The sequence below is a fragment of the Ziziphus jujuba genome, chromosome 3 (assembly GCF_031755915.1).
Source record: "Ziziphus jujuba cultivar Dongzao chromosome 3, ASM3175591v1".
Lineage (NCBI taxonomy): Eukaryota > Viridiplantae > Streptophyta > Magnoliopsida > Rosales > Rhamnaceae > Ziziphus > Ziziphus jujuba.
The window spans coordinates 13,802,404-13,830,212 of record NC_083381.1 but is presented as its reverse complement, the minus strand read 5'-3'; the positions used below and the strand labels follow the sequence as shown (position 1 = coordinate 13,830,212).

Here is a 27,809-nt window from a genome sequence, read left to right as displayed (position 1 = left end):
CGAAACAACCAAAACTCATATACGTATAGATGATACAGGGCAAGAGACTACTCATTATAGGGCATATAATAAATATTTTGTTAACACCAACGTTGTCGTTATCGGGCATACTATAAATATTTTGTAATACATATATGGTTTATTTTATTATTGTGACACTCTGCATTGATTATAAATCGATGAGTTTCGGTTGGCACGTGATCATTGAGCCAGCAACATACAATCTGTAAATGACATAATTCTTAAAACCTTCAATGACTGAATTCAATTCAATCTCAATTGATTCTGAATAACCAACTTCATCTCTATTATGACAAACCAATTTGGCGAATATTCTTTTAAGTCCATGCTTCACAACAACAAGATCAAAGGTATCCATTTTGTATAAAATAGTACACGATGTATAAATGGAACCATATTATGCATAATATATTGCATGATAGAGATTCCAGTTTAGCATTATTTGTGTCTTATAGAATTATAGCCGATAACTTACTTAGAAATACATTAAACTAGTAATGGCCTTGGGCCTTGGTATAAACATTTTCACTTATAAGTGTATCTAGATGGCTTTCGCCCCTCCCCCCTTCTCCTCTATTTGAGTGCATCCCTGCATTCCTAGTTAGGATGTTTTACTTGTAAAGTTCATTTATTTGTTCCTCCAATAATGTTACAACTCTGTCCCTCCGAATTTTCATCGTTGGAGTCATCAAACCACTATCAATCTGCAATAGAAGGATTATAACCAGTGAAAGCAAAGACATCTTTTCAAGTTGAGAGGAAAATTTACGGAATGGAAGAAAGATGTTACCGTAAAAGGATCATCCACTACAAGGATTGGTCCGATTTGAAATGAACACTCTGAAGTCCTGCATAAAGAGGGAAGAGACATTAATTTGTACCACATTATCCAAATTCCTTTTCTCAATCCTCAAACTCATACCAAATTATTTAAATCGTTACAACTCTTCAAAATTTTCAAGCGGGAAACAATAGAAAGGTACAGCCATGCAAAGCCTGTCTAGCAAATTCAGAGTAAAAATCAAAGGAAGCATTACCATCTTCGTAATTCCTCATAGAGTAAGGCTTTCAATTTTTCATTGCTTATTTCCGTGGCATTAACATCTATAATAGACAATGCTTTTGCTAAAATTAAAGCCTCTTCTTTGTTTGGAACAATTATAGCTCCAAGCCGCCGTTTATCCTATGTGAATTAATAAAACACAGTAAACAAAATTAGTATATACACAAAAAAAAGAGGAAGAAGATGCAAAGTACAGCTCCAGGAAAAACCCAAAAGAGAAATTTTGAAATAAAAGATGATAAAAAGCTACCTGGCCAATGACAACAATCTGCTGAATTAAACTACTTCTCAAGGCAGCTTCTTCAAGCTCTACCGGTTCAACATTTTCACCTATTTTCACCAAATAAATTAAGTTCACCCATGAAGATACTCCAACAAGGAGAGGTTATATGGGGAAAAGAATAGAAGGTTGCAAAATGCACAGTTGAGTATTGCTTGCAAAATATGTAAGAAGTATATTTTCACTAAAAAGCATTCAATTTGTAAGAAATATTAGAATTGGAAAGCCAAAAAATATAATGCTCGATTAAAATAGAAAAATAGTTTTTTTTTTTTTTTTTTTCCCTCTTAAAAAGCAAAATGGTAAAAGTAGCTTATTTTCTACAAACGTAACTAAAAGAGAATATTTGCGGATGTACACCATGCATCACATGCACATATAGTTCATAAAATTTTAACTTTTCATTGTATATCCATTTGTATGACTGACATCGCTGGATGAACACAAGACATATTTACAGCCATAGCATATAATACACAGCTAAAGACATACCGTACATGTTTGAATTTTAAAAATACCTGTTGAAAGAACTATAGTATCCTTAGCACGTCCATCAAGGACAATGACTCCTCCGCAATGGCGGCTTCGTCCAATTGAATGGTGAGAAGCAATCCAACCTATATCACCAGTGTTGAGCCAACCATCCTCATCTAACACTTGCTTTGTAGCCTCTGGATTCTAGTCAAACAGGAATGCAAATTAAATCACCAACATTTTTTTTATCAGAGAGAAAATTTGACATCGTAACAAGTTGAGAACGTTATACAGGATCACTATGACAAAGTAATTGAAAACAGGTTTGGTAAAAAAATTGTAATTATAGTTCCTTCATAATGAATACTAGAAGATTACTGATGATGGAACGGTAAATCCTTCAACTACAACAGTATTCTCTCTTTCTCTTCCCCTCTAGGAGAAAGAGTTATACCACAAGATAAAAAAAAAAAAAAAAAAAAAAAAAAAGAAAGACAGAAAGTACAATACCTTAAAGTAACCTTTCATCACTTGTGGGCCCCTTAATTTTACAATTCCCTTTGTACCAGGTGGTAGGACTTCACCAGTTTCAGGATCTATGACTTTGAACTCTGTATGCCGAATAGGATGACCAACAGAGCCAAGGACCTTCAGGATAACAATTGTGACATTGTCATATGATCTACCGTCATGTAGAAGAAGATATGATTGCAAGTTTGTTGGCAGAGCAGTAAACAAAAACTATGAATATGCTATTTCCAGAAGCTTCTTTCACCAGAGGAATTACATTTCAAATTTTACAATACAAATAACCTTTGATACTCAAGGATTAACTGATAAAGCTTGCTGTCAGTAAATCTCTTGACAGATTATTTAAAAAAAAAAAAAAAAAAAAAGTTCAAGTGAATTCGCCAAGGAAACTATAAAGTCTTCCTCGCTATTAAAACATTTTTGTTTTACATGTTAACACAAGCACCACCTCTGGTTCATAGAACAAAGAATAACACATTTAACATTACTTCTTTTAAGATAAAATTTCTTACATTACAAGTTGGTCGCCGAGCAGAAACAACAGGAGAAGATTCTGTTAGACCATACCCATTTTGTACTTTCACACCAATTGCCTGCATGAATACAAAATTAGTATATGGATAGACAAGTCCAAATTACTGCTCAACCAGTTAAATTATACATATGAATCTAACCTCAAAAAACTTATCAACATAAGGGGGAAGGCTACCACCTCCACTTATGCCAGCCTGCATGGATTAAATCAAAGCTTTCTTCAGTTGGTAGTAATCAGTGATAGGAAACTTTAGGAGAGGTTTTCCATCTCAAAACTAATGCACTGTTGGACAAAAGAATAAGTTCGATGGTTCAGAACTCCATGCCAAAAGACTGAATTCCTTTTGGAAAATACAAAATATGAACTCCTTTATAACTTAGTACTTATGACTTATCATAGAACAGAGGTTGCCAAAAATAAATAATACAAATATAAGAATACCTTTGATATTCCTATAGCAGCATGGATTTTTCTGTAGACAAGGATCTTAGCCAACAAATGCAATGGCCACAAAATTGCACCCATGATTCTTGCCCATAACCAATCCAACAAAGAACTAACATATGAAGGTTGCTTCTGGCTCTTTGTGAGGTAGATCCCCTGTGAACCAAATTAAAACTGTCAACGAAATATAATCTCTAAGAAACTACTAGTTAATAAGAAACCATAAAAACAAGGTAGAATATATAACTTCAAGTGATCAAGTGTGTGTTCAGTTTGATATACGGAAGCAATTGGGAAAAAGTTGAGGATAAAATACCAGAAGACTGAAACGTAGTTGATTAATCAACTTTTTCTGCAACAATTAAACATCCACTTCTTTTGCAAGAAATGAACTTTTTGGCAGAAATTATTTTAAGCAAGATGAGCAACATTTTCCTATGAAATTTGTGTATTTATCATACAATCAAAATGTTGCAAACTCTATCAGTGGAAATCTGTAAAGGTCGGTTCTGGTATCCAATAAAAGGAGACAGCAGTTGATGACAAGATGGTGATGGCCAGCGATCAAGGGCCACTGTTGACTGAAAGCCTTGACAAGTGATTGATGAGGGACAGTCCTATCAATAAGATGCCTTTTGCTATGGAATTTAAGCTAACTTTTACATGAACTTCAATAATCCAAAAACTTTTTTGTGTGTCATTTAATATTTAATGAAATAAGGAGTCTACAACAAGTACATTTTTCCAAAGTCCAAGTTTCTCAATTAGATGCTGCGAATCTATAACAGCTATAAAAAGAGCCATATATGAAGTAACTCACCATTTGTTAATGAACTTAGATCACAACATTACTGAAGCAATGAGAATTTCTCTTGCAGAGTAAAATATATGAACACAAAAATATAAAACCTGAACTATATTCAATTGGTGACCTATAAATATAGCAAAGAACTTGACAGGTTTAGATGCAATAATCATAACCTCATATATCCTCTTGAACTCCATGTAGGCCATACTGATCCTTATGAATGTAAGGGCAATAAACTTACGAGCTGTAGAGCCAGTAGAAATTTGTTTCTGAATTCCACTGCAAAAATACAGGGCCCAAAAATAAAAAATAAAAATAAAAAATAAAAAAGAATTAGAAGAAAAGCTCTTACAAATAATTCAGGCACATGCTTTAATTACAATCATTGAGAATTTAAGATAAAAGATCTCATGGGTTTGCAATTTTTCACATGATGAAGATTAAAACAAAAAGAAGACCAATTTTATTCAGAGACAAAAGGTACTTTTAGATAATATGGACCTTATTTCGAATGCAAGTTATAGTCAAAGTAACAATCCAGCAGAAACATAAAAAAGGAAAAAACCTGTTGTGCAGAGAGCAAGCAGCTAAAGAAAAAGAAAAGGCTAAAATATAAAATGTTTCTCTCATGGTCCTGCATCACATTGTTATTGCAATTTCCAAATTTTCTTTGGATGGATTGTGGCAGTTGCATTAAAATAGAATCAATATAATTCCTAAGGATATAGCCATACCTGTAGAGTGTCTCATAGACCAAGGGAACTGAAATCACATAATTTGGTTGATACTGTCGTAAATCATCCTACATATAATAAGCTCAAGAGTTAGTTACTAGTTAAAACATAACTGTACCAAAATTGAAATCAAACGTAAAAATTAATGGTTGAAATCAAATTATTTATCAGAAAGACATAAGTTTGCACTCTTTTGTGAAGCTTAGTTACTACTTATAATATAACATAAAAATCTACCAAAATTGAAATTAAACGCCAAAAATTGAAATTAAACGTAAAAATTAATAGTTGATATCAAATTATTAATCAGAAAGACATAAGTTTGCACTTTTTTCCTCAGCTTCACAATGATTAACTCTGAGACAGGAAAGTGAAAACTATAGTCAACAAAAGTAAGATGATCTGTTATATTATTCCACATGTTCAAAACGATTCCACCTTTTTGTGAAAAGAAAACCACATTTACAAATGCATTTAGATCAACAATCTGAAGAACAATACCTTCAAGTTCCTCACAGTTGTATATACTTGCTCAACTCCATGTGTAAATGTAAAATACTCGCAAGCTCGTTCATATGCATGCCAAGGAGGAAGCATGGAGAGAAATCTATCCCCAACTGCAGCAGGTACTATATCCCACAAGTTGTGTATCTGAGAAAAAAAAATGAAGATAAATTTTTTTTTCAGTAAATAAAAAAATAAAATAAAATAAAAATAAAGATAGATAAGGACCTCAAAAATGATATTTTGTATGACCATATATTGTCCTAGATTGCAACAAAATAAAGTGAAGGACAATTTTATCACAAAATGCAGCTGAAAAAACGGTTTTCCTTTTTTAAAAGACAATCTAAGGGTGGCTAGTCAGCTAATAAACAAGGCCCTCTTACAATATGAGTTATCACAAATCTAGCCATTAACAACAGTAGACAAGAAGGCACCATTGGTGAATACTATGGCAATTAGAGAAGGAGAGAAGAAAAAGTCCATTAATTGTTTCTGTCATCAAAGGGCAAAAAGTATCTGTTCACTTATACAGGTCCCTCCAACAACCTTATGCATCTTTTTATAATATTATAAATGTATTCTATTATTCTCTTCAGGTCAGAAAATTGCACCTTATCCTTCATAACCCTGCTTCTTCACTGCTTAATCTCCACTCCTGGCATCAAACTTCTATCAAACCACCTTCTTAACTCCGTTCTCCTCATACCCAAACCTAAAGATAGTCAACACAACTCACCCATATACTGCATAATCATACCTTATGCACCAAAAGTAACTCAAAACCCACTATTAACTGCCTATCATCTATCTGCATTGCCAAAAGCCGCCACCTCCACCAGAAAGATGGGGTCTCGACTTGATTATAGTTAAGTCCAAATGTTTTATGAGGTTCCACAGTGTGAGATTAATTGTAACTAATCTCTCAGATGACAATCACCACAATGCAATGTTAAAGCTCAATGGATATTATTAGGCCCATTGCCCCTTTTTTTCTCAACTTTACATATCATCAGTAACTAATACAGAATCAAAGCTTAGTTTTCTGTCAAGTCATTGGTTCAGGACCTGGAGTTATGCCATTGTTGGGCAATTTCTTAACAGCTTAAGCCTTTAGAAAAATAGCTGCATTTTATATAAATAATTTTACCAGTCTCAGGTTCTTTCTTCTTATCAAAAACTGCTGTTGTAGGAACCAAGCTAAAAGCAGAGAATCTAAACAAGGGAAAAAATATTTTGGTGATATGTACCCATGCATTAAGAAAGATGGAGAAAAGGTTCAGAATTTGCTCATGCCTAAATGGGAATAGTGGTATTGTGGAAGAAAGATGTAGATCTTTTGAAGGTCAAAAGCACGGTCAGTTAGAAAACCAATGGCCAAAAGTTTCCTTCCTGTTAAAGTATCTTCATTTGTTAACTCCTAGAGACTTCTAACTTAGGCGATCTTTCTTTTATTCTCTTTGAGGAGCCATTCTAAGAAGCCCTGTCACAGGCAGGCCCTTCTTATTGATAAAGTTCTAGCTACGAGAAGAGATGACATGTTAATTTTTTAGTTAATGAAAAATAGAGAAAATATATTACTTGCCACACCAATACTAGTAAAGAGTAGAAGGCCAAGCTGAAACCTGGTGCAACAGATTTCGATGTGTAAGCATGACGCCTTTAGGGTTGCCAGTTGTTCCACTTGTATAAACAAGCGTAGCAATATCATCAGAGTTGATAGCTTCATATTTATAAAGTTTCCCTGAAGTAAAATTAAATAGCTGAGAAGTTGCATGGCACATCCTCTGGGACATTTATTTTCAGTAGGGGAAAAAAGAAAAATGGCCTGCACATTCTTTCTCATGACAGTCAAATCACCAACAACTAAAAATGGGAATCAACCAACTGGCAATTGTCTGTAAAAGAAAAACAAAATCTCATATATACAAACCCTTCCTACACATTCCTGAAGTACGATGATACTAATACAAAGAAGTTTCATGCCATGATATAAGCAGCAAGAACTAAAGTAAATTAGACCACCAAGGGAATTTTACCTGCTATATATAATCACATAAACCCAAAAGTTCAACTCTGTTTAGTGACCTCAAAATTTACAATTAGTTACCAAGTACACAAGATCAGAAAGTAGGGGAAAATGTAATGATCCCTCAAACGCAACACATCCTTAGATTGGGAGTATCTAAAGATCTTTACAACAGTCTTAATACAAACAAAAAATAAATAAATAAATAATGTAATGGTAAGATTTCTCCTCTTTTGTCATAAGAAACTCATCATGGTTATTTACCAGCAATGATGAAGGACATTATTAATTATTTACCATCAACGGGACAACTATGGATGAAGGATATTGGTCTAGGGAATTTTGAATCTATAGAGAAAATGTTGGCTTATAAATGGATAGTGTTGGTTGCCACTCCTGATCCTGCTTGATTGTTCCTTTTCTTCTGCCACAGGTGATCATTCTTTTAACGTCAGGCTTCTCAAGAATTTCAAGGTTCAGCTTAAGAAGAAAAGACTATAATTGCTGAAACCCCTGATTCTAGTTTTGGCCTCAGTCCTACCTTAACCTTTTAAAGGACTTCCAATTCTCATCTTCTAAGGTCCAAAAATCTTGACAAATTACAGCTCATTTATACAAAAATGTAATTACATGAGGGACCCTGCTTGGTCTGCTTACTGCTTTTTCAGGGTAAGATGTTCCAGCTTAAGTCATCTATACCACTATTATGATAGTAAACAGCATTACATAACAAATGTGATTCTTTTCTGTGATCTTTTACTACCTTCTAACAACACTTGAAATACAGTATTACTGTCATGAGGAAGTGGGAGAGAACATGCATCAAATTATATTGCTAAACTATTTTACATATGAACAACATAACATTAAGAACCATGTAACACATTAAAATAGAAATTGGATATTACTTCGCAAAAGAAAGCATATTATATCTGTAGTCCTATTTTTAGCGGTTGCAATTTTTATTTTGATACTAGCAACAACCATAATAGTTTGATAATTGGTCCCTTTCTATATAGGATCCAGATTCCAGAATTCGCAACACATACAAGCAATCTGCTAGAATGTGTATCCAAAAACTTATAACAAAGTCTGGCTCCAAAGTCCCAACCCTTTTCAAATAATGTTTGTTTCTCAAATGAATGCCGTAGGAAACAAACAATAGATACAAAGAAAACAACAAAAATAAAGAATTGGCTTTAAAATAAACCGTCATAAAGTGAGATAGACATTGTGAAGCAGGTTAACTTACCAGCATCATTAGAATCAAACATAGCCTTACGACTCTCTCGTCCCAAATTTATTATCTCCTTGTGACTAAAAACGGGGATCCCTTCAACTCCTTCACTAGGCAGGCTGGATTTATTCCCCCAGAGAAGAATGACAAATCTCATGACAGCATTGGAACGAAACACTTCTGAGATCCGATTGAACAATTCAGGACTGTCAACGACAAGTGCAGTACTGTAGCAATAAACCAGGAAATAACGTATCTAGTCAATCAAATAATGATTCCATAAAAGCATCAACAGTCAACACATTTCCATGTATCAATGGGTCTTTATGCTTTAGCATAATCATCTTGAAAGTCAAATTTCCAGTCAAAAGGTAAATATAGTGGGATAAAAAAAAAAAAAAAAAAAAGTGTCCTACAAACTTTATGAAAATGAAAATTACAGAAATATGTATTGTTAAATAAATTAATGAAAGTATAAAATTTAGCAAATGCATGACACCTGGATTCTCAGAGATTGCTCAGTTCTGTATACTGTAAAAGCCATAAATTTGAACTTCCATTTCGTAATTGAAAAGAGATCCTATTAGGAACTGTCATATTGTAATTCATTATTACCATACCTTTTGAGTATATAATGGCGAACTGAGAACCATAATTCAAGAAGCCAAACCAGGTTTCATATCAGGCCCAGAAATGAATTTCCACAAAGCAGTAAAGTATTACATTAAAACATCATTTGGAAAACGCCAAGTTTTTAGATCATACATCTATTAAGATACGGGTGGCAGAAATTTCCTGAACTAAGCAGAGAATACAGTTAAAAGATCTTTTTCCCATACCTTTCGGAGTGATTATATATTTGTAATAATTCTTCGACTGATGATCTCGAACCCCTTACCACATTAATTGCTCCTGTGGCCATTATACCTAAACCAAAATGAGACAAATATGAGCTTAGATTTTAGGATTGCAACTGATAACATAGATATCATACAAATAAAATAAAAAATGAATTAACTTTACCATCTTCCTAATAGAGGATTTCGCTCTAGGACAACATAAATATTAAATATTCATCTCCAGCTTAGCTGAATAAAGTCGATTAACAGAAAATAAGAAAGTAGTGGAGGGAAGAAAAATTGATCGGCTGTTTTCTAAGATTTGGCCTAAAATTCCATAAACATGAAAGAATCTGTTGATAAAAATGCATGCAAATAAACATGAAGAGGGAAATACACAATTAGATAAAATAGTAACTTCATTATATAGCATTTAGGAAACAACATTGAATAGGTATCTGCATACCCTGATCTGCCACAAGCCAACGGCATGAATTATCAGCAAAAAGTGCAACCTTCTCATCTGGTTTTACTCCAATAACTCTTAGGCCTTCAGAGAAGTCCATAATTTCCTGTTCCAGCTGCAATTTTAAACAGAAAAAAGGATTTAGGAGAGAGGAATAGGTTTTTGAAAAAATTCACAAGGCAATAAACTTAGACAGGATTGGCAGTCTTTCTACTGCATCACTATCACAAAACCTTTAAAGTGGATATCATTTTTAATAAAATGAACATGCTAAAAGACTTTTCAATCTATCTGATTTGACGGTTTCAACAGTGTGAAACTTTGGAAACCAATTCTTTAGGCACTTCATGAAAGTAGAGATAATGAGGATGATGAAACATATTAAGAAATTTCCTCGACCTGGTTATAAGTCATACTTGATGGTGGATCATGATATGGATCCACAAGTGCTACCCGATCACCGTATTTCTCAGCTGATGACCTCCAAATGTCAGGAACTGCTTTCCACTGATCAGAGGCAGCAGTGCCATTACCTGATAGTAATGAGCTTTCAAGAAAAGGAGAACACCTTCTTATCTGTATTTCTTCATTCTATAACAGAAAGTTTTAGAGACAAATCGATGTTAGCACCCTGAGTCATGTTTCATTCCAAATATTAGACAGTTTTAGACTTTGGCTACATCTATATAAGCCAAAAACATAAAACCGGAATTCATAAAAATAAAAAATAAAAAAAAATAATAACAGAATTCCTATGATACTACTAAATCTTGGAATCAATGAAAATGAAACATACTGACGGTAAATTCGCAGTTTTTCTTCAGTATTTTGTCCTGATATGTCTAAGTGAAAAAATTGATCATTGAAAGAGTCATGCTTTTAGTCAAACAAAAAGCAACCAAGGAACTGGACCTGGCTAAGCATCTAGGCAGGAAGATGATGGCCAAATGAACGATGTAAGCAAAATATTCTTGACATTTTATTAGAAAATTAATAGAAGCTGTTTGCAAAAATGAAAAGAAATATATGTTTATCCAAAAGTTGGGGGCATCAAATGTCCATACTATTGCGTCATAAATTTTGAAGATAACTCAGAACTGGCATCTAAACTTAAAAATTAAACCAATCAAGAAAGAAGAAAACCAATCACGAAAGAAAAAAACCACCCATTTAAAAATTACATGCAAGTATAGATGACTTGTACCATGACTATTAATTCACAAATTACTTAAATTTGGACCGTGTAAGAACTCTTTGAATTTCAACACGAGGCATCCCAATGTTCTTAAAAGTACGACAGAGTAATTCTCCTGATTCTTTTTGGATGGTCCTTAATTTTTTTCGAGATCCACTTGAATCAGAACTCTATCAAAATGAAGAATCATTATATGAAGGGAGAAGAATGTTAAACATAAATACGACCAAGAAAAAGGATTAAATAGTAATAAAATTTTAAAAAAGTAAAAGGTGATAGAGACAATGTAGTGAATGGCCTACTGCTCCATGTAGAGTGGTACATTCTCTTTTCTCCTTAGCACAACAGAGGAACTACATTCTAGAACGGGATCAGTTTATATACCCATCAAAGTGACGCAAGACGTTCATCACAAGAAAAACAATTGATCTAAAACTTAAAAAGCAATCGATCTAAAATTTAAAAAGCAGCCTATCCAAGCTATAAACGCATTATCTCCAATAGTTTTGAGAGAAAAAAAGTAGACAAGGAAAATACCCTCTGAGTAATAAAAGAAGAAACAGGAGGGGGAAAAAAAATCCACAAATTTCACATTAAAATGTATCAAAAATGAAAACCAAACAAGATCAACAACAAATAACTTATAAATCACAAATATATAAGAAGTAACCCAAGTTACCAAACAATTTCTACAGTATTACTGCACTGAAAATGAATAGATTTCTCAAAAGGGTACTCAAAAAAAAAAAAATCACCTTGTATTGGCAAAATACTTGGAATCGACGATTGGAAGAAAACCCACCTCGGCTGCCACTCCATTTTTTAAGAAAAAAAGGTGTCGTGGTGAATTTATAACGAGAGACAAGAAACTGAAGGGCATGACCAGGATCAGAAGAAGTGCCCCAGATGAGATTGGACGTTAAGGCAACAGTAGCCATTAAAAACACCCAGAAAGTATTAAAGAATAAATCTTTCTTGTGGGAGAAGATGGTCAATCAGAGTTCCAACCAAGACGGAAAAAGCTTGTCTAATCTACAATGAATATACTGACACAGCAGACAGAGAGAGAGAGAGAGACAGAACGAGATCAGCAAAGAAGAGAGAGTCGACAAAATCTCCAAGAGTATGATGTCAGCATCACGTTGGAATTTCCGCTTGTGACATATTTTTGAGTATGGGACTGTTTGTTTATCAAGAAAAAAACATTATCATATACAGAAACAAAATCCAACATAGACCGTCGTTGATAAACTACACACATTCCTAGGTGTTTTCTTAGTATTGGCTAGTGCCCAGTTACTGGGCAAATGGGTGTTTTGGATTATTTATTTGGTTTTATTGCTCAATAAACCGCCTTTCCCTGCGAAACCAGAAGATTTATAGACAGAATCACAGCCAAAAAAGGAAAAAGTTTGTACACAGAAAAGTCCTCCTTTTTGTTTATTATTTCAGATTAGGATTTGAATGCTGATAGCGACAAAATTCCAAACACCTTCTCAACAACATTTTTGTGCGCACTCTATAAAAATTTTATTATATATTATTTATGATTATTAAAAAATAATAAATATATACTTTTCTTGTTTGATGCTTGGTTAAATCATATATTGTAATGGTGAAGAATCTTTTATAAATATGGCAATTTAATTGGTATATGCTATAGATACACTTTTCTATATATTTTTAGTTTCATATAGTATGGTATAATATAATATAATATAATATAAGTATTTTTTTAAAAGTATATGAAATTTAATGGTCTTAATGTATCGGGGTACAAAGTAGGTGAACTGACCTACCAGGTAGTATATTTGTACTCCTAAAAGAGGGGAAAAAAAATAAAAATAAAAGGCTTTATATTTGTATTTTATAATTTTATAAATGAATATTACTTGTCTTTGAGACAATTTTGAATTGTTTTGATTTTATATTTATGGTTGTTTATAAACAAAGCAATTCTCCAGAACATAATAAATGACATGTGCAACATATTGTTATAAGAAAATGTATTATATAAAAATAAATAAAATAAATTGGATAGATTTACCAAATTATTTATTAGGAGAGTTCTTTTTTATTTTTCTTTTTATTTCTTTTTTGTTTTTTTGGTTCTATTTATTAGGGGAGTTCAAATGTATATTAAAAATTCCATAACAGAATTTATTTTTATTTTTTTAAATGATGGTTAGAATTCGCAAATATAGTGGTTTTGCCAGTAACATAGCTTGGTCTCAAAATGGTGACAATTCATATGTTGGGTCAATACTACCGATTATAGTATTTGGATTATTTATTAAAAACCAGCTTTTTCTTTCTTTTTCTTTTTTTTTTTTATTTTGGTGTTTGTAATGGTAGCATTAGTGTTTCTTTTTTCTTTTGTTTTATCCATATTAAGGAAACATAAATGTTGGAAAACGATTGACAACTCTTAATTTACCATTAAGCTATCATTTAGTCTTTTTTTTTTTCTTTTTTGGGATAAAACTGATCTTTCAATTATATTAGTAACTGATAAGATGGTATAGCTTTTCATCTACATTCGAATTTTCACATCCCTAATATCAATATATTAAATGTGGTTCACCTACCATCATAATATCATGATGTTAGAATTTCTATATATCAATCCTACTTTTAATAATTTGGTATTTTATCTATTTATATATAAATGGCATTATGTACCTATATGTATATATTTCAATGGTACGTATTATATTAAATGACGGTTTAAAGATAATTAATACACATGCAATGGTCAAAGTGATATTGATTTAGAAAATCATTTATATTTATAATTAGAGATCATGAATTCGAAATACTTTGAAATACCAAAGTATGTGAACAAAGAAATATAGTAAATGATAAAAAAATATAAAAATACACAAGTAATTTATTACAAAATCAAGTAATTATCGTATAGTACCCCTTTCCCATACAAAAAATTGTATATTATTCTTATATCAACAATAAAATGTAATGCTCAGAAGAGGACCAAACAAGCTACATGCAATAATAATAATAATAATAATAAAATATATAAAAATAAAAAACCCAGCAGGCCCAATTTATCCACAAGAAATTTAATTGAAAAAAAAAAAAAAACTAAAAACATTCTTCTTTAGGGGCCAAATATATATATATATATATATATATATATATATATGTTTTCTCCTCTTCGAAAAAAATAAAGTATCTCCCAACATCTGTTTTGTTTCATGTAAAATTTGATGGCAGTCCGAGCTGCTATCCACTGCGGGAGAAATTTCTTTTCTATCTCAAAGGGTCACACTTAGAAACTTGCAAGAGCCATGGCCTGGTTAATTGATCATCCAGAATAAAAATATAAATGCAAAAAACATTGTTAATCAGGATGATAATGATATCATTGATATTAAGATATAGAATTAGCTATTTGTTTATAAAAAATGTTAGACTTATTAAAATACTGATCAAATAACATAATAGATAATATAATAATATTTAATTGATTTATTTTTATACCGGGATTCACTTATCAATTATCATATTTAATTATATGATTATGTCAACTAATAATATATTTAATATATTATTTGATAAATATTTTTATATTTGTAATATTAGTATTTTTCAGGAATTAAAACTTTTTAGAAGAGTACCAAACGAATTATCAGCATGCATTTAATGAAGTTGTTAGCACAAATCACTATAGTGATTGATAATTAATATGTAGACCAGATTTCAAACAAAGAAATCATTGATAATTAATATGTAGACCAGATTTCAAACAAAGAAATCATTGTTTTGAACATGCTTTTCTACCTTAAATCGGTGGTTAAAGTTTGTAAAGCGTAAAATTTTGACTTATAAATGTCATAGTTCAGCATTTAATCTAAAATGAATATATCTATCTTTTTGATAAAAGAATGAAAATATAAAATTACCATAAAACCAAGAATATATAAATAAATAAATATATATATATATATATATATATATATTAACATTTTTCTTTCATTCAAGTAGATAGAAAAGTGGTCCAAACACACCCTGAAATCCGTTCATAAAATCTTTGTAATAAATATTTTATAAGCCATTTCTTAATTATTAAAAATGAAGAAAAATTCAAATGACTTTTTAATTTTGTTTTATAACACTCTAACTACTATTAAAAAATATTTAAAATAAGTAAATTACATACAATTATATAGAAAACAAAAACCAACATATCATACCAAAACCTTTTTCTATATTATTTTTCTTTCCGAAAATCAACAAAGTAACCATTAGACTGTAATAGAACATTAGGTAGATTATTGAAAAAATAATTTTTCAAAATATTTTAACCAAAAAAAATTTCCAAGTTTTCCCGAAAAAGTAAAAAATAAATAAATAAAAATAAAAATTTTCATCTGGGTATATTACAATTTGCCCATTTTAAATTGGAGCCTCTTTTTTCTTTTTTTCTTTTTAAAAAACCAAAATTAATAAATAAATAAATGAAACCACTTACTAGGATCTTTAGTGGACTGCTGAGCAAGCCCATTGAAGTAACAAGTCGCACCTTGACTCCGAAACTTAGCCCAATAAGAACTAAACGCGTAGCTCGCATGCCACGTCACCGAACCCGGTTCGGAACACTCCCTCCCCGGTTCAATCTCATCACAAATCCCATTCCCGGCACCACATGCATACTCCATCGCCGACCGGAGCTCCGACAAACCCGACCCATTCACCGCCACGCACCAAACCCTCCCTCTGTACGGCGCATTATTCTTTCCCTCTGGCAACGGCTTGAACTCCGATGCCGGCGTCTTCCCCGTCAGGTCGATCTCGTAAATGGGTGTTCCGTTCGCATGCAAAAGACCCCAATGCCGCTCAGTTCCCTTACCGGTCTTCTGGTTCTCGTCGAATAGAGCAAATATGAAAGCCGGAATCACCACCCCCGGCCGGAACGGTGTTCCCACCGGCGGGTTCGCCGTCATCTTTTTTATCAGATTCCTGTTGTACGTCGCGGCATTGAAGATGTTAGCTCCGGGCTCTTCCACGTCGCCGGAGTTCGGCCATCCGGTTTCCGACACCAGGATACGGATGTTTGGGAAACCGAGCTTCGTCATTGCGAAAATCAGCGAGTCAAGCATTTCGTCTAGCAGGTTTGTGTATATCAAGCCTGTTTCAGGATCAGTTTCATGGAGATTCTCTTTAAGCAATGCGAAGTCAAGACTGACATTCATGGGATTTGCGGACCATGGAAAGTAAGTATAAGCATCAATGAAGAAGGAGGATCTCGTACTGTTCAAGAACTGAAGCATCGGGACCATCACAGAGTGAGAAATTTCCGACCTGAATGTTCCGGAGGACGGAGGAAAAGTAGATTCAAGAACGTCCATGGCTAAAGGGGTACCAACTTTGATGTCTCTCATATTCTGGGTTCTTAGAGAGATTCTTATTCTTCTCATTGCCGGAACCAGATCATACCAAACCCGGCGATCTTCGTCGGAAAAATAGCTGAGAACTTCATTTCCGACTAGCAAGAACCTTATCATAGTTTGTGGATAATAGGGAACAACGTTTTTTATCACCCATTCATCAGCTATGGTTTGGCTTGAAGCTATGCCTGATATTTCATGGTTCGGAACCATGATGGAGACCTGGATTTTCGTTCCGGATAAGAGTCTTAATACTTCAGGGTTTGCATCATAGAGCTTGACACGGCCAGCGTTCATGGATTTGATAAGCTCGATGGAATGGGATATTGAAGGCAAATTGTTACCTAGTTGTCCATAATTTAAGCCAATTTTACTTGAAATTTCAGCGCCTGTGGAAGTAAAAACAAAATGGGCGTTAGTAAAAATTTAACATACAAAATGCATATAGAGAATAAAAAAAAAAAACAAAAGAAAAGTAATTTGGTTTAAGCTCAAGAGAAATGTACATGAATGACCAAGAAGTGACATCATTAGAAAGAAAGCAAAATGACCCATAAATGGTTTTGGTGCTATTTTGTTTGTAGATGTAGGAATTGGGATGGTTTTGAATGGGAATTTTTTGGGATGCATGAAAGAAGAGTAAAGAACGATAACGTGTATTGTGTCAATGCAAGATGTTTTGGTGTTATATATATTGCTGATGAGTGATTTTTGTGATGGTGCTAATAAGAAAGAAAGAGAGATTATATTTATTTATAGTAATAAGCAACAAAAAGAAGGAGCATAAAAAGAAAACAAAATGAATAAGTAATTATAAACGATCAAGGATAAAGCAAAAGGCAAAGGTTATGAAATAAAAGCATAGAGAGTGTGCCTTTTCTTGCTTCTCTTGAGATTTGGATTTGATTTTCTTTTTCTTTCTTTTATTTGCCCGTTTTAAATATAAGCAGCAAAAGAGTACGAGTTTAGGGACGTTGGAACATATCCAACGCCCAAAAAGCCAAAAGGGTGTGCAACTTGGAGACGTTGGAAATTAAAACACATTTAAAGCCAGCTACTTTGAATCTGTTTATAACTTCAAACATCAGAATAAATAAAAAAATACTATAATTATCTAAAATTTATTACAGTAAATTTCTTTTTCACCTACAAAAGGGAGTGCATTGATATGTTTTCACCTGCATGTGGACGCCTTTTCTTTTTTTCCTTTTTTTTTTTTTTTTTTATGTCCTCTCTTGTGGTTTTTTGGTGAATTATGTCATTTTGTATTGCCAATATGAATTTATATATTGATTATCAATGTTTATGACTTGTGATAAGAAGACACTACTTCGTGAAGGAAGCAATTTTTAGGCTTCACGGCACAACAAAATAAATAAATAATTAAATAATATAATATAATAGAGGTACTTATGAATGCATGGAAATTTTAAGCATTCACATTTCCTCACGCCGAAGATGTTTTCTGGGCCTTATAGAAATTTTCCCTATAGGAATGTATGAAGTACATATGGTTGTGCATATAGATTTTCTGACCGTACAAGATTTTGAGAAGTCCAAAAGAGCATAAAAGCCCATGGAAAACGCTCATAAATGAGCTTTGCAACTCAAGGATTCGAAGAAGGCTTAGCGTGGAATTGGCATTGCTACTGGACCCAAAACTGCCTGACGCCCATCAAGAAGTGAGCGTTTTGTTAAAAATCTTCTACGAACGGTTCTGTATACTCTCTTTTTAATTCCTATATACACCCCTTTAAGTGAGCATTCTTTTTTTGGTTCTTCTATTATACTTCAAAATTTTATTTTTAACTTAAAACCTTATCTTTATGTACAATCTCATTAATTAATTTTTGCAATGGCTAAAGTTGTGTTATATCAGTTGGTATTTTAAATTGATGATTAAAGTATTCTTCCCTTCTTACCATATTTGTTCAACCCAAATTTCATTTGGAGCATATTGTATTAAACGAAATCTATGTAAGTAATTAAGTTGTTCAATTTCCAATATCACATCAATAACACAACTCATTCTAATTATATGATTTTGATTTTTGATTTCCATACGATTTTGATGACTTTTTGTTCTTCCATAATTGAAGAACATACATACACACCTACCACATTGGCATTTGGTATTTCACGTTGCCACCACTCCTCTGGACCACCTAATCATCAGCAGTATAAAAATTTAAAGTTATTTGGATATTAGTAAATTGCTAGTTAATCATCACCATGCTTTGGATCCAATCCAAAGCCTCCAAACTCTCTTCATAAACACAACCTATAATATAATATGCATTAATTATTATGTAAGCTTTGCATCCGAAAGATATGCAAAAGCAGTACTCCATCGAGTGACAACAAATTATGATATTGGAACAACCTAGTGCAAACATATTATTTTTTCCATTATTCCCAAAAAAAAAAAATTATTGCTTTTCAAGCAATAATCATGAATTTGAATTTCCCTGTTTTAGAATTAATAATATAAATAAATAAACTTTAAATGATTTTTTTTTTTGGCTAAAAAAAAAAAATGCTTCCTGATAGTATCATGGGCATCAGACCGGAGTCCTCCATGCAGATACACAACATGAGACCATCCAAGACAATAACGAAACTTATCAAGATTCAAATCTCAACTTCTGGACTCCCAGATATAAAAGCTTAAAGACTTCCTTACGCTAGGTTACCATCCTCGGTGGTCTTGAAATGATTTATATGTTAGACACAAAATAAAAGTTATGTTAATTCAACAAATATATATATATATATATATATATATATAGATAGAGGAATATACAGGATAAGGATACATAGAGATAAAGGCTGGGATGTGATTGACGGGGAAGAAAAAAAGAGGAGAAAAGAAGGCGGTAGATGGGAGCGGTTGAGCAAAGGCCTTTTTGTTTCCTCAATCAATGGCTAAGCAGCATAATAACTATTCATTTTATGATTAAGTCCATCTGTGTATTTATTTATTTAGTTTGTGTTCCGATCAAATAAAACATCAATACATTAACTAGTGCTATTATGGCAAATCATATTAATTTTGTTAATAATCTTTTATTTTTTACACCTTTCTTTTATTTATGCATATATAATGTATTCACTATTCAGTTTAATTTAATAATCGAAGAGATATTTTTTAAAATTTACAATTTTTTACACCTGTCTTTTATTTATGCATGTATAATGTATTCACTATTCCGTTTGATTTAATAATTGAAGAGATATTTTTTAAAAATTTATAATTATAATTTAGAACAGTCTTGGTTAATCTTAGAAAAGTACAACTTGTTTAATCCATAAACAAAATTTATATCTTACTTTTTTGATGGGGAAAATTGGAATAAGAAAACTCATTGTGATTTATATAAAAAAATTAAAAATAAAAAATTAAAAGTACAATTTATTTATTTATTTATTTTTTTTTGAGTATATTTGGTTAGGTGCCCTCAATTGGTGGCACTTGTTTTGCAGTTTTATGTAAGAAAAAGTCTAAAAAGTACTTTAAAAAGACAAAAGATGTGCTCCCACCATTCGAGAGGGACATGAATTATTAATTTTATGGGGTTGAAATTTCACAAATCCCATTTCTTGGCGAAGAGTCGTTGAGTAAATGTGCATGCACGTATCCCATTTTTTTTGGGTTAAAGCATGCCATGTTACAGATAATTAGACTTAAAATAAAATTGTCACTTCAAATAAAATTATTTATTAGCGTATTTGTAGTTTATCCCCATGATAAAAGATCTCATGAAAATACATTCTTTAGGTTAAAACTTAACCTCACTTATAAGCTCCATGAAAATACATTCATTTATGGGGTATTTGGATAATGATAAAATTAATAGAATTTTAAAATTTTTAAGAAAAGTAAAATTTTATCTTGTTTAGATAATTTTTTTAAAAAAAAATTTGTGGACCTTAATAGAAATTAAATCTCACAATGTAGAAAACTACATGGAAAATGAATCTTCCTAATAATGTGTCATTTTAAAATTTTCTGAAAAATTAGTTTTACGTATTTTTTTAAATATAATTTTACTCTTTAGTTTTAATGCATAAACTTATTTAATTACTTGTAAATTTTATTTTCTTCTATAATCAACTGAACAGTATAAAAAGAATTCCAAAAAAATTTATTCTCAGAAAACTGAATACCAGAAAACTAATTCATAGGAATCAGTTTCCTTCAATATTTTCTCTTTTACCAAACAAGCCATTAGGGTTAAGACTTAACCTCCCTCTAATGTTGACCAAAATCATTATTTTCTCTAATAATAATAATAATTACAAGTTTAAATCCTCTACTCAAATCATTTACATTAAGATATTATATGGTCTTTAATACTTTTTTATTTCTTTCTTCTTCTTGCTGATGAAATTTAGATGTAACCAAGAGGGTTAATTTAATGAGTTATTTTTGAGATATATAAAATTGTGGTTTTAAAAAGTTCAATTTAATGAACCGCAGCATCTCAATAATGCATATATGCGAAAATACAGTTGACCATATCATATGTAATGTAAATTTATCCTCAAATTATAACTTCTAATGATTAATCTTTAAATTTGTTTTAATTAAGCTTCTATGTCCGAAGGTTTAATAAATTTAAGTTAATAAATCTAAATATCTAACTGATCACATGGAGCTCAAAGTTACACCACCACAAATAATAATGTATAATGGAAATTTTCATTGGGAGAAAATATACGATTTACTAATTTTTTTTAATTATAAATAAAATTTTCAACCAAAATATTGTAGTCATTCTCACACTTTGCCATATTATTATTATTTGGTAATGACTCACTATTTTCCATACACAAAGAATTTAATCATTGAATTGATTTGTAAGTAAGAAAGAAAATTTCCAAGCAAATGAACCAGATGTAACATTATAAGCTTTTTTTTGGCAATAACATTATAATAAGCTATTTGAAAAGTGGGATTGAATTCTTTTTCTGACTTGTCAAAATCATGACTCAAAAGTCAGTATGGAAGCGTGCCAGAAAAATAATAAATTACCAAAATATCCCATGGAAACCTTTCTTCTTCTTCTCCTACATTTTTTTTTATTTTTTATTTTTTATTTTTTTGGTTGCTGTTGTTGTTGAAGTATATCCTCTTGTAAATATGGTGAAACTTTTACGATAGCTACAAATTTCTCGAAATTCAAGTTAGGCATAATGTATTTCTCCTAACAACTCATAATTCGATAAACATAAAATTAAAAATTAAAAATCAATGCCATCTATTTGCAAATTGGAATAAAAATTTATTCTTATACATGTGCAAGATTTGGATTCACGTTTCTTTTTCTTTTTTTCTTTTTTTTTTCCTTTTTTTTTATATGAATTTATTTGGTTTATATATTTTATAGCACCTAACTCCATAAGGGACATGTCATGAAAAATTTAAAGTAATTTGCAAGTCATTTATAAGAAGTGCCAAAATGTTTGTTGAGCTGCAAGCAAACAGATCAACCACAAGGGCCATATCCTTTTTTCGTTTCTTTTGATAAAAGGACACAAGGGCCATATCCATATACATTGACAATGAAATCTTATATAATTTGATCACATATGCAGCCTTTCTCACACTTATTGCTTCTCCTACCTGCTCCCATCTTTATCATTATAACTAACCCCTCGTCAACTCTCTTTAGTCCTATCCTAAACATCTTCTAAAATCATCAAAATAACAATAATAATTAAAAAAAATATTATTTGTAATTGTTGTAATTATAACACATGATTTGGTTAGTACTAAAAGCAAAAATCATTATTAGAAATTCAAAATAATTACACCAGAAAAACAGTATTACAGAAAAAAGCTTTCTGATACAACAATGTCATTGCTAAAGTTATATAAATATTTGCGCTAATGTTGATCAAAGTTAATATGGTAATATTGCAAAACCCAAATTGTTTTATTACGTTTTAGACGTTAATTCACATGTCAATATTTTTATATGATTTTATAGTTTATCACATCATTTATATCTAAATTTTGATAAAAATATTTTACTAACTCTAATACTACATTTTATGACATTTCAACCAATAAACTAATATGTATCAATTTTAATGATTAGTCACTCTAAACCCAAGTTGACCATCCCAATTAAATATTTCTTAAACTGCTCACGAAACAATAAATAGTATGTCAATTACGTACGCAACTATCTGCCAGCAACATGCTGTCAAGTATCAACCATGAAAATCCCTGTCATTATCAATGTAATTATATCTAATATAGAATGATCTTTCGGCGCTTGGTTACGTATCTAAACCATCACTTCCAAGAATAAAATATTAAAAATCTAAAAAATTTATACAAAACAAAAAAACAAAAAAATTTGTCCCCTCAAACATGTGCTGGACTCACAAAAGTCATATTGAAACATTACAAGGTCCCCTGTTCCAAACACCGACCTTTCCTCTAACATGCTATCTGGTGGATGCTTACACCTTCCCCATGTGCAATTACTTGCATCTGCCAACCCATCCAACTCATCATTTACAATAAAGCACCCAAAAATACCATATACAAAGATCAACGTTCTCTCTCTCTCTTTTTCTTTTCCAGCCAATATTAAATGGTCATCAAAAACTTTCCTCAGCTCAATAAATTTTTTTTTTTTTTCCGGCTCATGGTAGTTTCCTATTGATTTAACACAAGCATAGAAGTAAAGGAAATAAAAAGAACAGGGAAAAGGAGATCTATATATATATAGGAATAATTATATTTGTAAAATACATTAAATGAATATTATACAACTTTTTCCAAGTACCCTCTTTCTCTGTTTTTCTTTCCAGTTTACCAGTTTACCCCCCTTGCTGATGACAAAATCAATCTGTTAGCATTTAAAAGAATGAACAACAAAAGCAGCAGCAGAAGAAGATGAAGATGAAGAAAGCCTCTAAAAATCATGGAAGCACAAACAATAGCAATAAATACAAAAAATGCTGTGATAGTACTCATTGGTGTGATTAACTGGGCAATCTGTGTTTTTCTTTTCTCGTACTCTTCTCTTACCCAATTCTTGCATCTTGTCCCGGTTTTGAGTGTGTGTTGATTTCCTTTCTTTAATCATCGGCAATCCATTGAACCGAATGAGTCCGCCATTCCTGAAGGTTTTGATGGGATGCTAGATTGAGTTTGAGAGAAGGACATGGTGTCATTAAACATTGTGGAAGTTCCTTCATTCGCTTGCCATCTTTGCAAAGCTTGAGGAAGGCTCATGTGAAGGTCAATGCCACAGTTATCTTCTTCATCGTGGCAGGCAGGTTTCCATTGTTCTACAAGGGGACCCAATATGTTTACGGCGTGGCCCATCTCTGGCCTCTGGTATGGCTCACGAGCAGTGCAGTGTCCTGCCAGCTCAGCAACTTTGTATATGCTCTCCATTGTCTCCTCATCAGGGTCAAGAGTTTGGTCAATAGCTTTTGGGATGTTCTCCTTGCTGACAAGGACCCTGCGGAACCATGTGACCAAATGAGACCTCTCATCTGGCATAGTATCATCGAGAGCTTTTCTACCAGTTATTATTTCCATCAAGACCACTCCAAATGCATACACATCCACTTTTGTTGTCACTCTGCCGGTAGCTGTTGGGAAATGACACATCAGAGAACCATTTTAATATCCCAAACACATCAAATCTGGTTATAAAGTTGAGATAAATTCAATCCAAAACTAAATTCAAAGCAACCCAAGAGTGAAACCAGGGAAAGGAAAATTGACAATGATTAAACATATGAGAATCAGTGGAACGGTTAACAACATCAATTATGTAACAACAAGAGATATAACAAAAACAAAAGCAAATCAACAATCTAGCCCAGATGACATGCATAGAAATCTACCCTTGCTTTGACTGCCTCAGGAATATAAAAGTAGAAATGAAATAACTATTTTGAGCATGTTTAACGATGTTTGAAATTAGCCCGGCTGACACACATAGAAATCTACCCCTGTTTTGACTCCCTCAGGAATATAAAAGTAGAAATGAAATAACAATTTTGAGTATGTTTAACGATGTTTGAAATTAGACACTGGAGAAAATACTTGCATGTGATCGAACATTTATAATCTATGTAATATCTTACCATGTAAAGGTTTGTGAGTTCGTCTCTCAAAACACAATGATTTCCATTGTCTTTCATATGAAATTATTGTCAAAGTTTATGCTATATGACAATTTCATAATTCATTTGGCATGAGAAGATAAATATAAGGCATTGCTTACCTGCATACTCAGGTGCTAGGTAACCAAATGTCCCGGCCAACCTGGTCTCCACAGAATACTTTCCATCAGGCGCATTTTTAACCAAACCAAAATCAGCAACCTTGGCCCTCATGTCATCCCCAAGAAGTATGTTTGAGGGTTTTAAATCTCTATGAATGAAACTCTGTTGAGCTAAGCTGTGCAGATATTCCACTCCTCGTGCCACATCCAACGCAATTGTCACTCTCTGCTTCCAAGTCAGAGGAGAGAGCCCCATCTCGCGCCAATCAAACAAATGCTGTGTTAAATTCCCTTGTGGCATATACTCATAGACCAAAAGCCTTTCATTGCCATTGATGCAGTATCCTAACAGAGCAACTAAATGTCTATGCCTAACCTTTGTAAGCACTGCAATCTCTGCCTGAAACTCATTCATTCCTTTGGTACCCATTACTCCGGCCTCCATTCTTTTAACAGCAATTTTAGTCCCATCATGCAATTCTCCTTTGTAAACAACTCCAAATCCTCCTCTTCCCAAAATATTATCTTCACTGAAATTGTTAGTGACTTGTCTGAGAACTTGTATCGATATTGTAACATTTCCGCCGTCAAACACATGAAAATCACTGCGGTCACCACTGCTCTCGCTTCGTAATTCACTTGCAACTCCATTATATCCGTTTGAACCAACCATTACATCACTCTTAACATCTTCCCTCCTATTTTCAGGATAATCCACCTTTCCAAATTTCCTATGTCTATTTTTAACATAGCATTTGAAGGAAACAAACATCACAACCAGAACAAAAACAATAACAGCAATAACAATACCGGCAATCATACCCGCCGAGACCGAAGAACCTTTCGCTGCCGCCGGACTTCCACTAGGTGTGGTGCCACTCGAACCGGGTGTGGAAGGAGTCCCTCCACTTCCTCCACCTCCGGTACTCGGAGTTGTCCCAAGTAAGGGATTACCACTAGAAGTAAACTTCACCTTTGTTGGAAAAGTCGGAATTTCCCCATCAAGATTGTTATTAGAAACATCAAGAACTTGAAGCTGAGGCAACGATGCCAAGCTCTTAGGTATAGGCCCAGTTAAGCTATTATTATTCAAAAGCAAGGTCTTCAACGATGTGAGATTGGCAAAAGCGGGCGAGATCGTCCCAGTGAAGTGCTGTCTGGATAGAGTCACCGTGACAACGTTTCCATCCGAATCACAGACAATGAAACTCCAACTTTTGCAAGCATCATTTCCTTGCCAGTTATTAGCCAACAACGATGGATACCCCAAAGCTCCAGCAACCTCCAGCAACGTTGTGACCTGCGGATCACAAGGACCCGGAGTGCTCAAACAGAAACTATTGGTACCCGAAATGGTGGCATTAACATTCGAAGGAAACGCTGGAAATGGACCCTGAAACAAATTGTTGGCCAAACTAACATTCCTCAAGCTAGAAATGGACATCAAAGAATTTGGCACAATCCCAGTGAATTGATTATCTCTGAGCTGAAGATCAAACAAGGTCTTACATTTCGAAAGGTCAGGGATCGGACCCGTGAATTGATTCTTATGGAGCCAAACCTGGGACAACTGGGTCATCGTGGACAACACATCAATGGTTCCAGACAAACCCATTAACTGATTGTTAAGCCACAGATTCTGAATCACAGATCCGTTGAAACTAGAAGGCAAAGACCCAGTAAGATTATTGTAAGAAAGCCTCACATTCTGCAAATTCAACAAAGAAACAAATATATTAGGCAAAGACCCGACGACACTGGCATTCCCAGCATCGAGAGTAACCAAGCTAGAAGACTGAGTAAGATCCGACGGAATACTCCATGGCTGAAGATCGGAGTTATCGGCCAAACTCAATGTCCGCAAGCTGGTAAGCCCGACAAAAAACCCAGAAGGAATGGAGGTGAACTTGTTCTTGTCGAGGTAAAGATCTTGAAGAAACGTGAGGTTAGCTAATGAAGGTATGGGCCCAAAGAAAGAGTTCTTCTGGAGGGAAAGCGACGTGAGTTGTGTGAGGGTTCCAAGATTTGAAGGGAGAGTTCCGGTGAGCGATTGGGAATTCAAGTTGATGGACGTGACTCGCTTGGACGAATCGCAGTTGACGTTTTTCCATTTGCAGTAGTCTGTGGACGACGACCAGCCGGACGGTGCCGGAGATATGGCGGCGAGGAGCTTCGACATGACGGAGGCATCGTCGGCGGTGGCGGTGGTGAGGAGGAGGAAACAGAGAGCGATTCTGGAGAGAGATGCTAGGGTTTTCAGATGCACCATTGTTGTTTTGTTTTGCGGGGGGTAGAGAGAGAAAGAGAAAGAGGGGAGAGAGAGAGAGAGAGAGAGAGAGAGAGATGGGTGGTTCTGGTCTTATGGCCGGTTTTGTGGGTTAGTTATTATGGTGGGTTTTGGACAGACAACCTAAATGGGAAGAAACTGGGGAGGTTGTGATTCTGCACAGGGTTCGTCTAATCTCACATGCCAATTGCACAAATCGAACCTCACCGCTCTCTCAACCTTAAGATATACATTGGATTATTTTATTTTATTTTATTTATTTATTTTAGTTATTTTGTTTCGTTTTTGTTATTTTTTTTGTTTTGGTTTCTTAAAACCTTTAGTTACATGGAAAAAAAAAAAAAAAAATTGGGTTTTGGTCAGTTTGGACTTTTACTGTTAATCTTATGTTGGCCTCATAAATATTACTCTGTGTTTGTTATCATTGGTATAAATAGGAATAGCTGCTTAAGTTTTTTTCTCTTTCGTTTCTTTAGATTTGAATTTGAGATTATTGTTAAAAAATATATATATAATGAATTAATTAAGAGGCCTAATCATTATTATAGTCTATTATATCATTAAAGGTACTCGATAATCATTTCTGTTTCTGACTACAGTCTCACAACTTTTAGTTTTCTTTTTTTTTTCCCCTCTCTAATAACAATTTTTAAGTTTTAATTTTTTGGACAAAAAATAAAAAAACAGTGAAAA

General features: G+C 33.0%; 3 protein-coding genes across 4 annotated transcripts; all 3 read right to left on the bottom strand.

The window, feature by feature from the left end:
- Window positions 1–350: 350 nt before the first annotated feature.
- Window positions 351–12,527, bottom strand: LOC107406410 (long-chain-fatty-acid--[acyl-carrier-protein] ligase AEE15, chloroplastic). Of its 2 annotated transcripts, XM_048477911.2 has the most exons (18): window positions 11,916–12,527; window positions 10,365–10,556; window positions 9,966–10,080; window positions 9,500–9,587; window positions 8,676–8,887; window positions 7,020–7,138; window positions 5,392–5,541; window positions 4,891–4,958; window positions 4,330–4,435; window positions 3,346–3,504; window positions 3,044–3,097; window positions 2,882–2,962; window positions 2,349–2,486; window positions 1,883–2,042; window positions 1,335–1,414; window positions 1,059–1,204; window positions 812–869; window positions 351–725 (listed from the first exon to the last, which is right to left on the bottom strand). In XM_048477911.2, the coding sequence occupies exons 1-18, from the start codon at window positions 12,096–12,098 to the stop codon at window positions 633–635; spliced, it is 2,202 nt and encodes a 733-aa protein (XP_048333868.1). In that variant the 5' UTR covers window positions 12,099–12,527; the 3' UTR covers window positions 351–632. The 2 variants fall into 2 exon arrangements, with proteins under 2 accessions (XP_048333868.1, XP_060671940.1); XM_060815957.1 differs by lacking the exon at window positions 11,916–12,527 and having other exon boundaries at window positions 10,382–10,532.
- A 1,746-nt stretch (window positions 12,528–14,273) lies between these two features.
- On the bottom strand, window positions 14,274–17,276 carry LOC107406463 (probable glucan endo-1,3-beta-glucosidase A6). Its single transcript, XM_048477928.2, has 3 exons — window positions 17,075–17,276; window positions 15,653–16,957; window positions 14,274–14,473 (listed from the first exon to the last, which is right to left on the bottom strand). The coding sequence occupies exons 1-3, from the start codon at window positions 17,196–17,198 to the stop codon at window positions 14,436–14,438; spliced, it is 1,467 nt and encodes a 488-aa protein (XP_048333885.2). The 5' UTR covers window positions 17,199–17,276; the 3' UTR covers window positions 14,274–14,435.
- A 6,031-nt stretch (window positions 17,277–23,307) lies between these two features.
- LOC107406464 (receptor-like kinase TMK4) lies at window positions 23,308–27,320 on the bottom strand. The gene is made up of 2 exons (XM_016013587.4): window positions 24,830–27,320; window positions 23,308–24,188 (listed from the first exon to the last, which is right to left on the bottom strand). Exons 1-2 carry the CDS (start codon window positions 27,096–27,098, stop codon window positions 23,671–23,673), a joined length of 2,787 nt encoding a protein of 928 aa, XP_015869073.1. The 5' UTR covers window positions 27,099–27,320; the 3' UTR covers window positions 23,308–23,670.
- Between the last annotated feature and the right edge of the window lie 489 nt (window positions 27,321–27,809).